Source organism: Monodon monoceros, unplaced genomic scaffold, assembly GCF_005190385.1.
Source record: "Monodon monoceros isolate NGI ecotype Baffin Bay Population unplaced genomic scaffold, NGI_Narwhal_1 Super_Scaffold_13, whole genome shotgun sequence".
In the NCBI taxonomy this organism is placed as follows: Eukaryota; Metazoa; Chordata; class Mammalia; order Artiodactyla; family Monodontidae; genus Monodon; species Monodon monoceros.
In genome coordinates, this window is record NW_021703769.1 from 47,034,643 (window position 1) to 47,049,571 (window position 14,929).

At 43.4% G+C, this 14,929-nt stretch overlaps 1 protein-coding gene across 5 annotated transcripts in view; it reads left to right on the forward strand.

Moving 5' to 3' along the window:
• Nucleotides 1-14,929, forward strand: part of DZANK1 (double zinc ribbon and ankyrin repeat domains 1) — a 74,951-nt gene that overhangs the window by 31,682 nt on the left and 28,340 nt on the right. For all 5 annotated transcript variants that reach the window (XM_029221864.1, XM_029221863.1, XM_029221865.1 and 2 more), the window contains one exon: nucleotides 8,195-8,287. In XM_029221864.1, the coding sequence (XP_029077697.1) occupies nucleotides 8,195-8,287 (93 nt within the window). The remainder of the gene's footprint in view (nucleotides 1-8,194; nucleotides 8,288-14,929) is intronic.

Consider the following 14,929-nt stretch of genomic DNA (forward strand, 5'->3'; position numbering starts at 1 on the left):
TTTTCAATTTATAGTCCCATTCACCTCCTTTTTACTTGACCTCAAGTAAAGGTCACTAGAGGATGAAATAGATTTAATAAAGATAACTTTGGGGATTAAAAAAGCAAGAATTTTTAGCAATAAGGGAAGTGCGTGGACTTAACTTACAATTAGAACTGTAACACTCCAAAAATGACCTTGTGGAGTCTCTGTGGGCAAAGTTTATGAGAGAAAAGGTAAGTTCACTTTTTCTTACATGTCCCAGCTCTCCTTCACTGTGAAAAAAATGTTCAAAAGTATCCTAGGGCTTCCCAGGTGGCGCAGTGGTTGAGAGTCCACCTGCCGATGCAGGGGACGCGGGTTCGTGCCCCGGTCCGGGAAGATCCCACATGCCGCGGAGCAGCTGGGCCCGTGAGCCATGGCCGCTGAGCCTGCGCGTCCGGAGCCTGTGCTCCGCAACGGGAGAGGCCACAGCAGTGAGAGGCCCGCGTACCGCAAAAAAAAAAAAAAAAAAGTATCCCAGGCTAAGTAAACCTTCAGAAGTGAGATTTTGAAGAACTGGCTGGGCAAAAGTGAGGTAGATGAAAATTTACTAATCTTTTTGTTTGATGACTATTTTCAATCTTAAACTTTAGAAGTCACTGCAGGAAGCCACCATACAGCCCTGGAGACCTATGTCCAAACTTCCTATACATGAGAGTGAGACACCAGCTTCTCTCTTGTTTAAGTCACCATGATTTTGGCTGTTCTGTCAATCACAGCAGCACCTGTTCTCACTAATATTTACATTATCCGGGATATTTGAAGATAATAACATTTCGAACCCTTTGAACTATTCAAAACAGGAGGAGTAGGGGTAAGTGTGGGCTGAGAGCCAGGTTCAGTATATATCATGTCACTTTCAGCATTTGAAACCCAGACTTCTTCCCATGTTGTGGAAAGACAGGGGGTACAAAGGTATAAGTAAGTCCTCTGTTGAGGATAAACATAGGACTTCTATAGTGATTAGGAGTGTCAAATCCAGGAGTGACCCCCCCCCCTTTTTTTTTTTGCCTTCTCTCTTTTTTTTAACATCTCTATTGGGGTATAATTGCTTTACAATGTTGTGTTAGTTTCTGCTGTATAACAAAGTGAATCAGCTATATGCATACATATATCCCCATATCTCCTCCCTCTTGCGTCTCCCTCCCTCCCTCCCTATCCCATCCCTCTAGGTGGTCACAAAGCACGGAGCTGATCTCCCTGTGCTATGCAGCTGCTTCCCACTAGCTATCTATTTTACATTTGGTAGTGTATATATGTCAATGCTACTCTCTCACTTCGTCCCAGCTTACCCTTCCCCCTCCCCGCGTCCTCAAGTCCATTCTCTACGTCTGCGTCTTTATTTCTGAGAGTGACCCCTTTTTAAAGTACAGTTTTGATGAGAGAGAGACAATCACTTGAAACTGATTTCTACTCTATTAATGGGCCAAAGGCAGAACATATACCTTATAATGAGGAAATCAGTTGATAATTCAAAGATGAAATTTAGAAAATCAAGCCTGTTTGACATCTGATGTTGAGTTTTCAAAGAGAATCATGAAATTACTGAGTACCCAAGCTTCACATTAGCTAAAAATGCCTCAAATAGGCACAGCTTCAATAAAGGGCTCTCTGAAACATTAACTTTCTCAAGACCTTAGGAAATAATGATTTAGGGTACATTTATCATTATCTCCAGAAGTGAGAATCTCAGGACCATTTCTGTTGGCACGGTGTTTTTTTCCCTGGTGTTTTGTCTGTTTTAACATTGGACTCATACGATTTACTGTTGTTTTTAATAAAGACATGACTTCAACAGCTGTATGTCTTATACTATTAGTTACACTGCTTTAGTTGAGCTGCTTTTACCAAAGCATTTGGGTCACTCTGGGCACTCCATCCTCTTCTTTTTTGTGTACTTTACCACGTACACAATACGTTCTGCACCCTAAGAATTTACTGGAATAAGTCTGAGCTCCCAGCAGTGCCAGGTGGCACAGGGAGTGGTGTGAGCCTGAGAAGCAGTCGCTGGACACCTGCTCTAGGGTCACTGAACAGGGATGATTAGGGGAAGGAGCCTGAGGAAGGAGCGAGGTCCCCAGGCAGCTGGCATCCCTCACCAAGGCGCAGCCATGAAGCTTCCTTCAGGTTCACCCAGTGTCTCTGGGTTCCACCTTGCCCCTCCCGTGCCAGCCCTCAGGTACTGAGCAGCTTTTTCAAAGGCACCTTTTGATGTGGCTTTACCAGCTGCTGCTTCCCGGACCACCCTCTAGGGCTCTGCTCGCTGCATTCCCCGGGCTGTAACCCCTGTACCCACTGCCCCAGTGATCTGGGCCCCCGCTTGCCGTGGTGGCAGGGGGCACAGAGGAGGATTCGTCAGCTCTTATCAGGGGCCAGGGCCAGGGATAGATTTGAAGAGGGGGTGTCATCTGAGCAGAAGTTGTAGGAGGCACAGGCATTTGCCATATGGGAAGGGGTGGGACAAAGAGAAGTGATGTGTGGGTGTGTGTTCAGGTATGAGGTGGAGGAGGGGGGCGTGCCAGAAAGATGCACAGAGACCTGAAACTGCAGGATGTGCTCCAAAACTTTGCAAGCAGTTCGGTTTCGTGAGCTGCAGAAATGCTGGCGGGGGCCGTGGGCTGTGGGAAATGGCGCCTTCTCTACCCTTCTTTCCCAGTGGACCCTGGAGGGTTAAAAGCAAGGACGGCTTTTAATCAGACTTGATTTTTAGAGAGACCTTTGTCACGGTAACATCTGATCTGGTGGGAAATGCCTGATTTTTACGACGGTGGGAAATGCCTGATTTTTATTGCTGCTACCCACGGAAGGACCCTGGTTGGAAATCTTCATCCCAGTGGCTTTCCCAGAATTTATAAGGGCGACAGATTTTTAGATCACATTCTCACCCAGAGAGCCTCCTCTGAGGTCAGTGGGAACACCTGTGTAAGCTGCTCACAGAAGCCAGCGTGCCGTCCCTCCCCAAAGCGCCAGCAAGTCCAGTTGATGCCTCCCTCCCATTTCTAGGTTGGTCTCCATCTCACTCCACAAAGTGCACAAAGCACCATCGGTCCTCTTCCTGCTGTGATGCAGACAGACCCAACCGCTGTGGCAGGCTTCTCTCGTGTTGATGTAAAGCCCTTGTCAACGCTGAGGAATTTTGCTGCATCAGATACTTTTTTCTACTGCCAGGATTAGAAGATATAGTAGCAGGAGTTTCTTCTTTTATCCTCTGGCCTGTATTTCAGAATAGGAGAGGATTTTATGTTTTTAAAAATTTTCTAATTTTCAGTAACACGTGAAATAGTCCAAAGATACACAACGAAGTGTGTAATTTCCCCACCCCACCTCTGTTTCTATCCCCTGAAATAACCAATGGCAGCAGCTTAGTGAGTGTCCTTCTATGTATTTATCTAGATGCACAGAAACATATTTCTATATATTCACACATTTAAATTTGGTTTTGTTTGTTTGACTCTTCCTGCCTCCCTCCCTCCCTTTTCTTCTTTTTTTTTAAAATTAATTAATTGATTGATTTATGGCTGCATTCGGTCTTCATTGCTGCCCATGGGCTTTCTCTAGTTGCGGAGGAGGGTGCTACTCTTCGTTGCGGTACGTGGGCTTCCATTGTGGTGGCTTCTCCTTGTTGCGGCGCACGGGCTCTAGGCGCGCGGGCTTCAGTAGTTGTGGCTCGCGGGCTTAGTTGCTCCACGGCATGTGGGATCTTCCCAGACCAGGGCTCGAACCTGTGTCCCCTGCATTGGCAGGTGGATTCTTAACCACTGTGCTACCAGGGAAGTCCCTCTTTCGTTCTTTCTTTCTTTCTCTTTTTACAAAAAAACGAAGGCATCCCCTTGGCCGTTTTCTACAGTTGAAAACTAATGTCAGCATCTCCCCTTTGACCAGAACACATGAACCCTTTTGGAAAGAGACCTTCAGCTTCCTTCTGGCTCTAACTAGCAACACATGTTTTACCTCCAGGACTCCCATTGTGTCTGGGGTTCCTGGAATCTGTGAGGCTTAGGGCTGGGATCCTTGTGAAGTCATTACTCTTTGAAAGACATCTGAGGACTCACACAGCGAGGGCACAGGTACCTCCTATGAGACCCCAACCCCTCGCCCAATGATTCAGGGCTAATGCCAGTGTAACCACAGCTCTGTGTCAAGTTGACCTTGGCATCTTACAAAATCCTCTTTGAGATTAAGTTTGCCACTACCTACTGGTTTGTGTCAATTAAAGCTTATCATTTGGGAGATTAGAAAATTGTTCTTATCTTCCAGCTGCTTTGTAAGGAAAAGTTTTACCCCAGTGACTAAGCCAGGTCCACAAAATTGCTTGGAACGGTTCAACTGGTCAATGTGTTGCCAGTGCTGTGGATGAGGCAGCAAATGAGGGTATTGGCTTTTTATAAAGTGCTTGTTGTAAATGTTTAGGATCCTCATTAAGTCTGTCTGGTGGTGGCCTGAGTCCCACATCGTCCCTACGGACATACATGAATCTATGATGTAGTGATTGTGATACAAGGTTTTTATCTGTGGGTCATGGTCACTGCTCTTCAAGAAGTGAGCCACGTGGTGTCAAAAAGCCACCCCAGAAACCATGAGGAAAGCCTGTCGACCAAGAAGGCTGTACTTACTGGACCAAATACAGTGAGATAAACCAGCACGTTGACCATCTTAGCAGCATCTCAGAAGAGAGAAGATGGGGAAGGGTATTTATAGGGTTTCAGTACCGCGGTTGGGCGATTTTAAAGAGAATTTGACAGGAATGCAGCCTAAGGTAAACTGTGAGCTTTGGGAGATGAGGATGTGCCAGTGCAGGTTCATTGGTTGTGACAAATGCACCATCTGGTGTGAGATGTTCATACCGGGGGATTGTGTGTGTGGACAGGGGTGTATATGGGAACTCCCTGTAATGTCTGCTCAGTTTTGACGTGGACCTTAAACTACTCTAAAAAATAAAGATTATTAAATTAAAAAAAAACTTTTTGAATGTTATTTTATTTATTTTTTTATACAGCAGGTTCTTATTAGTTATCTATTTTATACATGTTAGTGTATATATGTCAATCCCAATCTCCCAATTCATCCCACCACCACCACCACCCCCGCTGCTTTTCCCCCCTTGGTGTCCATACGTTTGTTCTCTATGTCTGTGTCTCTATTTCTGCCCTGCAAACTGGTTCATCTGTACCATTTTTCTAGGTTCCACATATATGCGTTAATATACGATACTTATTTTTCTCTTTCTGACTTACTTCACTCTTGTTTAAAGAGAGTTTTGCAAGGCAGTATTGGGATTGGGCAGAGTTAGTTTGGACTGGGCAGAGTTATGTCATGCTAGTTGTTTTTTCTTTTAATAAATTTATTTATTTTAGGCTGCATCGGGTCTTCGTTGCTATGTGCAGGCTTTCTCTAGTTGTGGTGAGAAGGGGCTACACTTTGTTGCGGTGCACGGGCTTCTCACTGTGGTGGCTTCTCTTGTTGTGGAGCACAGGCTCTAGGCATGAGGGCTCAGTAGTTGTGGCTCGTGGTCTCTAGAGCGCAGGCTCAGCAGTTGTGGCACACAGGCTTAGATGCTCTGCAGCATGTGGGATCTTCCCGGACCAGGTCTTGAGCCCGTATCCCCTGCATTGGCAGGCGGATTCTTAACCACTGCGCCACCAAGGAAGCCCCTGTCATGCAAGTTTTCATTATTTATTTATTTTCATAAAAATTTCATATCTTTAAAGTGGTGATGTTTGTTTGTTTGTTTGTTTTTGCGGTACACGGGCCTCTCACTGTTGTGGTCTCTCCTGTTGCGGAGCACAGGCTCCGGACGCGCAGGCCCAGCGTCCATGGCTCACAGGCCCAGCCACTCCACGGCATGTGGGATCTTTCCGGACCAGGGCACGAACCTGTGTCCCCTGCATCGGCAGGCGGACTCTCAACCACTGCGCCACCAGGGAAGCCCTGGTGGTGATGTTTTGATATACATATACAGAGTGAAATGATTACTTCAGTCAAGCTAATTAACATATCCATCTTTGTATGCTGGAAATTTGCTAAGAGAGTAGATTCCAGGTGCTCTCACCACACACACACACATACACACACACACGTACACAAATGGCAGCTATGGAGGACATACTAGTTTTATTTATTTTTTTAAAGTTTACCCATTTATTTATTTATTTTTATATTTATTTATTGGGTTGCACCAGATCTTAGTTGCAGCACGTGGGCTCCTTAGTTGTGGTATGCAAGGTCTTAGTTGCGGCATGCGTGTGGGATCTAGTTCCCTGACCAGGGATCGAACCTGGGCCTCCTGCATTGGGTGTGTGGAGTCTTATCTGCTGAGCCACCAGGGAAGTCCCAGGACATACTAGTTTTAGATTGTGGGTCCTGCAAGTTGAGGGCCATTGGACTTAATAAGTAAGCAGTTTTACTTAGTTTATAGTTTTCTCTTTCCAGAGTATTTCTTGCAGCAAACAGATGGATTATTTTCATTTGATCTCACTGTATTTTAACTGAGGGACAGGAAATTTGTTTCACTTCTCAGTGGATTCTACCAGATCAGGAAGATCACTGCCTTAAATCTCACAGAAAAGCTCTGATGATCGCAGATTATGCTTTGGGGACCTTAAGCAACTGGGAAGAAAGCCGGAACCGGGAGGTGTCAGGACCCACGGAGAACAAGTCTACGGTTCTCTGCCATTTTGAGGAGCAGTGAGTCGGCCTCTGCCCTTGAGGCGTTCTCTGGGCTGGGAACTGTGGTTTTCCGAGCTGGCTGTGGCTCCTAGGAGGACCTTGGGGTCTTTTACGTAAGTGGGACTTGAGAAGGACTTGGAAAGGACAGGGGAATTATGCAGAATATTCCAGTGACTAAACAGATGTTAGTTACCAACCTCCCATGGCCGAACTCTGGCTAGGCTGTGTTAGCCATCTTTTCTTTTTCTCGTGTTGTTTTCTGTATTGCAGCTTATCCCCAGGTTCCTGACTCAGAAGGTTGAACTTACGACCCATTTTCTAAGATGGCCTTTTTACTTTTCCATTTCTAAGTGAGAAACTACAGAGCAAATCTAAATTCACATTTAATATAAAGCCCCGTGGAGTAGACCCCAGGCCAAGAACTAGGTTACTTGTAAACGTATACTCTTTTGCTGGTCTTGGGCCTTCCTGTTTATTGTTGAAGCCAGGAGATGGAGCCTACCAAGTAGCACAGTTTCCACAATGAAAAAAATAATAACTCAGAAGCAGTGCAACATAGTCAATTTGCCTTCCTAAGGCCAAATGAGTACTCTTTTTCAGTTTTTTCATTTTGGGGTTTGTTTCTTTCAAAACTATGTTCATTTGTCTGACACTATTTATGTCGTAATAATTCCTAAATCCTAAATCCAATTTCAGGGCCTGGGTGTTAGTATAGGGTCTCTAGCTGGCTGATCGGCTGGAAAGACTGCTTAATGATTTCCTTGCACAGCTGTTTGCTCAGAGGAACACCTATTTCTTTCTTTCTTTTTTTTTTTTTTTGCGGTATGCGGGCCTCTCACTGTCGTGGCCTCTCCCGTTGCGGAGCAGAGGCTCCTGACGCGCAAGCTCAGCGGCCATGGCTCACGGGCCCAGCCGCTCTGCAACATGTGGGATCTTCCCGGACTGGGGCACGAACCTGTGTCCCCTGCATTGGCAGGCGGGCTCTCAACCACTGCGCCACCAGGGAAGCCCTCTTTCTTTTTTTTTTGAACAGTACTTTGATTTATTGGACTTAAAGAATTTACATACTAAATACTGAATAAGAAAGAAATAAAAAGCATGATTAAATAAATATGAAACTTCTCAATTCTGGCTTTCATGGCTTTCAGAGTATCATGCCTTGAAATAAAACCTTAAACTTGAATCAACTTACAGATGCCACTTCAAATCAGCACAGCTACATATGGTTTCCCTTTTTGCATGGTGTGTGTGTGTGTGTTCAAACTTGTGTTCCATGTAAGTTATTTTGAAAGATAAGTTTTAGATCATGAAATCATCAGAATATCTGACTGGTAGTCATCATGGTGGTAGATAACGTACCTCTTATATTATTCCACCTTATTAACACCCTTTAGTCCCAGTATGCTATACTATGCAGATGAATTGGCAGGAAAAATGAATACATTTATCTGTGAAGAAATGAGAGAGCCTCCATGGAAACACGTATTTCTCATTCTCTGTTTTCAAGGAGAAAGTGATCTGCCGCACCTGCGGCACAGGGAACCCTGCTCACCTGAGATACTGTGTCACCTGTGAGGGGCCCCTGCCGTCATCACAAGAGGTAGGTTGATTGCATGTGCCAGTCCTGTATTTTAATGGCTGATAAATGTTCAGTGTTAGTCTGCAGAGGGGAGAGGAAGTTTGTAGGGGAGGAGAGGGGAGAGACCAAAAGAAGCTGCTCATGGTAAAGTGAAAGCAACATTTCTGTGTTCACCAGTACAAAACTGTTTTCAAAGTCTTCAGGGTGATTCAATCAAGTCGGCAGTTTCTTACAATTTCATTTAGTGACTGCACAGCAGCCAGTGGGGTAGGGGCCGTTCACATTTCACTCACGGGCAGGCACGTCTGTGTGGACTGTGCCTGCTGTGTTTTTTTGTTTTTGTTTTGTTTTGTTTTTTTAAGAAAAAATTTAAGCTTTATCTTGGTAAAACATTCCAGATTCCCTCAGATCACAGCATATCAATAAACAAAATGTATACATACTGATTTTATACTGCATGTCAAGTCCCAAATTCCCGATCCTAGGAAAGCAAGTTGCAAAGTACAAGTGCTGGTAACAACTATAGGTAGTATTTTAAACAAAAATAAGTGAGTTTTCAGCACTTAAGTGAAATGAGGCTTTAATCAAAAAGAGACTCAATTCCACAGTGTGCCTGCTGTGTTTTGAAATTGAGAACATGGTGGGCACCCATCGTTGGGTTTCCTGCCAGCCTAACTTGAGTGTTTAAAATGAAGGAATTTAAATATAGTGAATAGGTTCCGTGTAGCTGATCTGTTTTATGTTTATAAAATGCTCTGATGAAGTTTAAAATTACTTCCTGGTGGCTCTTGCCCTGGCCTAACAATTCCATGAAGAAGTCGGCATTTACTAGCCAATTTAGAAGAAAAATACTTGCTTCCTTGGGGGCGTTGTATAATATTTCTCTCTGTTTGGGGGGTTCTCATCTCGGAGCAATTACTTGGGAAGCTGGACAAGCATGTGATGGTCAGTGTAGTCAGCACGTTAGTATCAGCAGGCAGGGGGTTGCGATCCCGGGGCCGCCAACACAAAGTACCGCAAACCGAGTGGCTGGAAACAGCAGAATTTCATTGTCTCACAGTTTTGGGCACCTGAAGTCCAGAATCAAGATGCTGCCAGAGCCCTGTTGTCCGTGACGCTCTAGGGAAGGAACTCTCTCCAGCTCCCTGTGGAGTGCATCACCCCAGTCACCTGGCCACCTTCTCCCTGTATGACTTCACACCCTCTTCCCTCTGGGTGTGTATCTCTCTGTCTCCCTTTTTTATAAGGACACCAGTTATACTGGATGAGGGCCCCCCCTAATGACCTCATTTTATAATAACTTGATTACCTCTGTAAAGATCCTATTTCCAAATAAGGTCACATTTTTTAAAGAAAAAATTTAACCCTAGGTGCTGGGGTTAGGACTCCTCTTTGGAGGAGACACAATTTACCTTTAAAAAAATCTATGTATACAAGTATACTTGTAACTTTTCTCTGCTTTTATTTAAATTTTTCTTTTTAATTGTTGATTTACAACAATTCACCCCTTAACAGGAAGGTTGGCCAAGATATCTTTTTTTTTTTTTTTTAATTGGCCACACCACGTGGCTTGTGGGATCTTAGTTCCCGACAAGGGGTTGGACCCGTGCACCCCTGCTGTGGAAGCACAGAGTATTAACCACTAGATGGCCAGGGAATTCCCCAAGGTATCTGTTAATGCTTTGTCTAATTACTGATAGTCTAAGACTAGCTGATTTAAAGGAACTCTTTTTGTTCCAAGTTTTATAGAGGTATTATTTATAAGCAATAAAACTCACCTATTTTAATTTTACAGGTTAATGACTGTTGGTAGTTATATACAGTCATTTAAACCACCACCACCGTAAAGATACAGAACAGTCCCGTTACCGTAAAAAGTTTCCTTATGTTCCTTGGCAGCTGAGCCCCTCCCATAACCACCAGCCCCAGAAAATACTCATCATTTTGGACACTGTGGCATTGCCTTTTAAGGAAGTATGTAGCTCTTGTGTGTGTGTGTTTGATTTCCTTCACTTACCATAATGTTTCGAGGTTCATTCATGTTGTATGTATTAATTTTTAAAAAATTTTGATAATTGGGCTTCCCTGGTGGCACAGTGGTTGGGAGTCCACCTGCCGATGCAGGGGACACAGGTTCGTGCCCCAGTCCAGGAAGATCCCACATGCCGTGGAGCGGCTGGGCCCGTGAGTCATGGCCGCTGAGCCTGTGCGTCCGGAGCCTGTGCTCCGCAACGGGAGAGGCCACGGCAGTGAGAGGCCCGCATACCGCAAAAAAAAAAAAAAAAAAATTTTGATAATTGAGTACTATTCCACTGTATGGATATAATATAACGAATTCATCCATTCACCAGTTAACAGGCACTTGGGTTGTTTCCAGTTTCAGGCTATTATGAATAATGCTGCTGTGAACATTCCACATGCAAGTTTGTGTGTGGACGTAGTTTTCATTTCTCTTGGGTCAATACATAGGACTGGGATTGCTGGTTCCATCTAAGTTCCCCTTTAATTTTATAAGATGTTGCCGTACTTTTTCCCCAAAGTGTCTATACCGTTTTACATTCCTACCAGTGAGATATGGAGGTTCCAGTTTCTCTGCATTGTCACCAACACTTGGTATTATCAGGAGTTTTTTTCATGACTTCCCCTCTTTACCATTTTAATGTCTGTAGGATCTGTAGTGCGACCGCCTCTTTCGTTCCAGATGTTTGTAATTTGTGTTCTCAGTTTCCTCTCTCTCTCTCATCCTTTCTCTGCCTTTTCTCTCTTTTTCTCAGTCTCTCTCTCCAGCTAGAGACTTATAATTTTTTTAAAATTTATTTATTTATTTATTTTTGGCTGTGTTGGGTCTTCATTGCGTGTGGGCTTTCTCTAGTTGCGGTGGGGGGGGCTACTCTTCGTTGTGGTGAGTGGGCTTCTCGTTGTGGTGGCTTCTCTTGCTGTGGAGCACGGGCTCTAGGTGCACAGGCTTCAGTAGTTGTGGCACATGGGCTCAGTAGTTGTGGCTCACGAGCTCTAGAGCACAGGCTCAGTAGTTGTGGCGCATGGGCATGTGGCTCCTTGGCATGTGGGATCTTCCCAGACAAGGGCTCGAACCTGTGTCCCCTGCATTGGCAGGTGGATTCTTAACCACTGCACCACCAGGGAAGTCCCATAGAGACTTAAAACTTTTATGGATCTTTTCGGAGAACTAGCTTCTGGTTCACTGATTTTCTTTATTTTTTGGTTTCATTTTTTGGAATTTTGCTCTTTATTGTTTCCTTTCTTCTCTTTGTTTTAGATTTTATTTAATATTCTCTTTCTGATTTCTTAAGGTGAGAATTCAAATCTTTGATTTAAAATTTTTCTTCTTTTTAAAAAGAGACTACAAATTTATCTCTAAGAACTTCTTTAGCAATATTCCACAAATTTATGTAAGTTGTGTTTTTATTATAATTCAGTTTAGTTTTATTAAAATTTTATTAAAGTATATTTTCTAACATCCCTTGTGATTTCTCCTTTGACCTATGATTTATTTATAGGTTGGTTGTTTAATTTCCAAATATATGGGGTTTCCCTCATCTTATTGTTACTCATTTATAATTTTATTCCATTATAGTCAGAGAACATACCCTGTATGATCTGAGTTATTTTCAGTCAATGAAAATTGTTTTATGGCCCAGTATATAATCTAACCTGGAAAACATACCAGCTGCACTTAAAAGTGTGTTCTGTCATTGTGGGTATTCTATAAATATCACTGAAGTCAAAGTGTAATGTTGCACAGATCTTATATGTCTTTGCTGATCATATTCTAATTGTTCTGATAAATGCTGAGAAAGGGGTATTAAAACCTCCAACAATGATTCTGGAATTGTTCACTTCTGTCTTTAATTCTGTCACTTTTTGCATCATGTATTTTGTTAAGCACATAAACATTTTTTATTGTTATGTCTTCCTGGTGAATCTAACCTTTATCATTATGAAATTTCCCTCTCTATCTCTTGTAATACATTTTTCCCCCTAAACTTGTTTCAGCCTATATTGATACAGAACCACTCCAGCCTTCTTTTTTATTGTTTACATGGAATATTTTAATCTATGTATTTACTTTCAGCCTGTATAGTTGGACCTTGTCTGTGGCTTCCATATAGTTGTTTTTCCTTTTTATTTTTTAATTTTTTAAATTTTGTTTTTCCTTTTTAAAAAAAAATCCATTGTGATAATTTCTGCCTTAAAAGTGGAATGTTTTGTCCATCAAAGGTTAATATAATTATTGATATGTTTGGGTTTTGAGCTACCATTTTATTATTGATTTCTAGTTTTCCCATCTGTTTTGTTTCCTTTGTTCCTACTTTCTTGACTTTTGGGGGTTTTTGAATACTTTTTAGAATTATATTTTAAGTTTCTCGTTGGCTTTTTAGCTGTATTTCTTGGCATTATTTTTTAGTAGTTGCCCTAGTGATTCAAATATACATTTTTAACTTTTTAGTCTAATTAGTTATTATTGTACCACATCAGGTTAAATACAGAAATCTTGCACCTATATAGGTTCATATCCTTTCCCCCATCCTTTATGTTACAGTTATACATATTACACCTTTATACATCATAAACCCTTCAAGAATGTTGCGGTTTATGTTTTAAACAATTGTATGGCTTATAAAGAAATTAAGAGAAAAAAGAATATATATATATATACGCATATACGTATGAATGTATATATGTAAAACTGAATCACTGTGCATTTCATTGGAAGGTCTGAAGGCTTTGTATTTAGAAACCCAGATTAGCAAGTTTTCTATCAAAACCCTGCTTTAACAGCAGGATAAATTGAAATTTAAGTCTGAAGGAAAAGTTTCCAAAGGGTTTCTCCTTTGATTTTATCCCAAATAGTCTTCCTTTAATTGCACATAAATGGGGCGAGGATAAGTGTATATTAAAGGGGTCTTCTTTCTCAGAATCTGTGGTTGTTGGGAGCTGGTGTAGCCTCTTTCTGGATAGATGTCTGTTTTAGGACAACGGAGCAGTCCCTGAAGTAAAACAGGATACACTGGGCGCATAGTTTTCTTTGAGGAAAAATTATCCTTAGTAAACACTTTCTATAATGTGTGCACACATTCCGTTATCAATGGAGTCAGTTATTCATTGATCGATTGATTCATTCAGTAACTACTTGAATGGCTCCCAGGTGCCAGGTCCCAGGTCCTGTGATTGTGGGGAAAAGTGTGAAATGAGAGTCCTTTCCCTTCAGGAAATCAGGTCTAGTGGGAAGGAAGCTGACACAGGGAGCCTGACCCTGTGCTGAGCACTCCAGCGGACTGCGCTGCGCTTAACCAGGTGAAATCCCGCTGCAGGAGCGCCCCGTGAGGGAGCCACTGTGTTGAAGAGGCTTCGTGGAGTCGTGGATGAAAGCCAGGCTATAGCGTAGAGTCGGCTGGCCTGGGTTCAGATCGCGGGGCTCACCCCCGCGGTGCCTCGCTTTCCCTCGTCTGTAAACAGAGCCGACCAGGGCACCCGCGTGCCACCTCTGCCGTGGGGTTTAGCAGCGGGAGCAAAGATTCTAGTCCAGGTCCACCTGCCAGAGTCTCAGAAAGTCTCACGAGACAATCCCAACTCCCTCCCGCAAAGAAAATAATTCTTCTCCTGTGTCAGGAGTGGCAAGTAAGTTGACATTGCCAGATGGAAACCAGAGTCCGAAGGAGAGAGGATGAGCCTCGGCCGTGACCTCTCAGGCTGCCCCCTCTCCTCAGGCTTTTTCTCTAGTAACATCCTCACAGCGAGGGCGGTAGGCACGCTGTCTTTGGCGTCCCAGGTAACGGGGGCTTCAAGATATGTGAGGCACCAGTTCCCTCGACTTTCCATGAAGGAGCGCATGTTCTTTGTTCTAATTTATTCACTGGTGAAGCTCATCATAGTTTTACTCTTTGGGGCAGAAGTACCACCGTATTTCCAGGGTTTGCACTGGTCTGGGGCTTCCTTCTCTTCTGGATGGGGAGGGGGATTGGTGTATTGACCCCCCTGTGCGGCCCTGTGTCCACCCGTCCACGTGAGAGCAGGGGAAGCTTGATATGGAGCCTCCATGGGGGTTTTAACACAGCTTCTCTGTGCCTCAGGGTCCCCCAGAGCCAGGCTTCTCCCTTCCACAGCCTTGCTGAAATCGCTTCTTGGGATTTGGGTCCTAGCACCTATTTCCCTAAGAATCTGCAGACAGAGATCATTAGTTCTCTCAAATTGAGAAGGTCTCTCATTGCTGTTTTCATCTGCATTTTTTGAGGTTAAACCTTTTCATTCATCTATTGACTCCTGGTGTTTTCTTCTTTTATGAATTGTCTACTTACCTTTTTAATGAAACACTCAGAATTATTTATTGGAGTAAGGGTCACATGTAAATAATGCAAGAGGTTTTGTGTGAAGGGTTAGTCTCCCTTCCCATCCTAGTCCCACAGCTCCTACCCCCAGAAGTAATCACTGTTACCCACTTTCTAGAGGTCTTCTTTCAGCCATTCGATGCTTTAATAAGTAACTGGTAGTCTAATATGAACACAGACCCAGTTCTTTGCTCCTAGCAGTGTATCTCATTAGTAACCTCCTCATTTTTTCTGCTGTCTGTATGTCCCGTGGTGCGTTTAGACCATCCCCTGGTGCTGGACGTTTAGGGCTGGCTGTTTCCAGTTATTTCCTCTA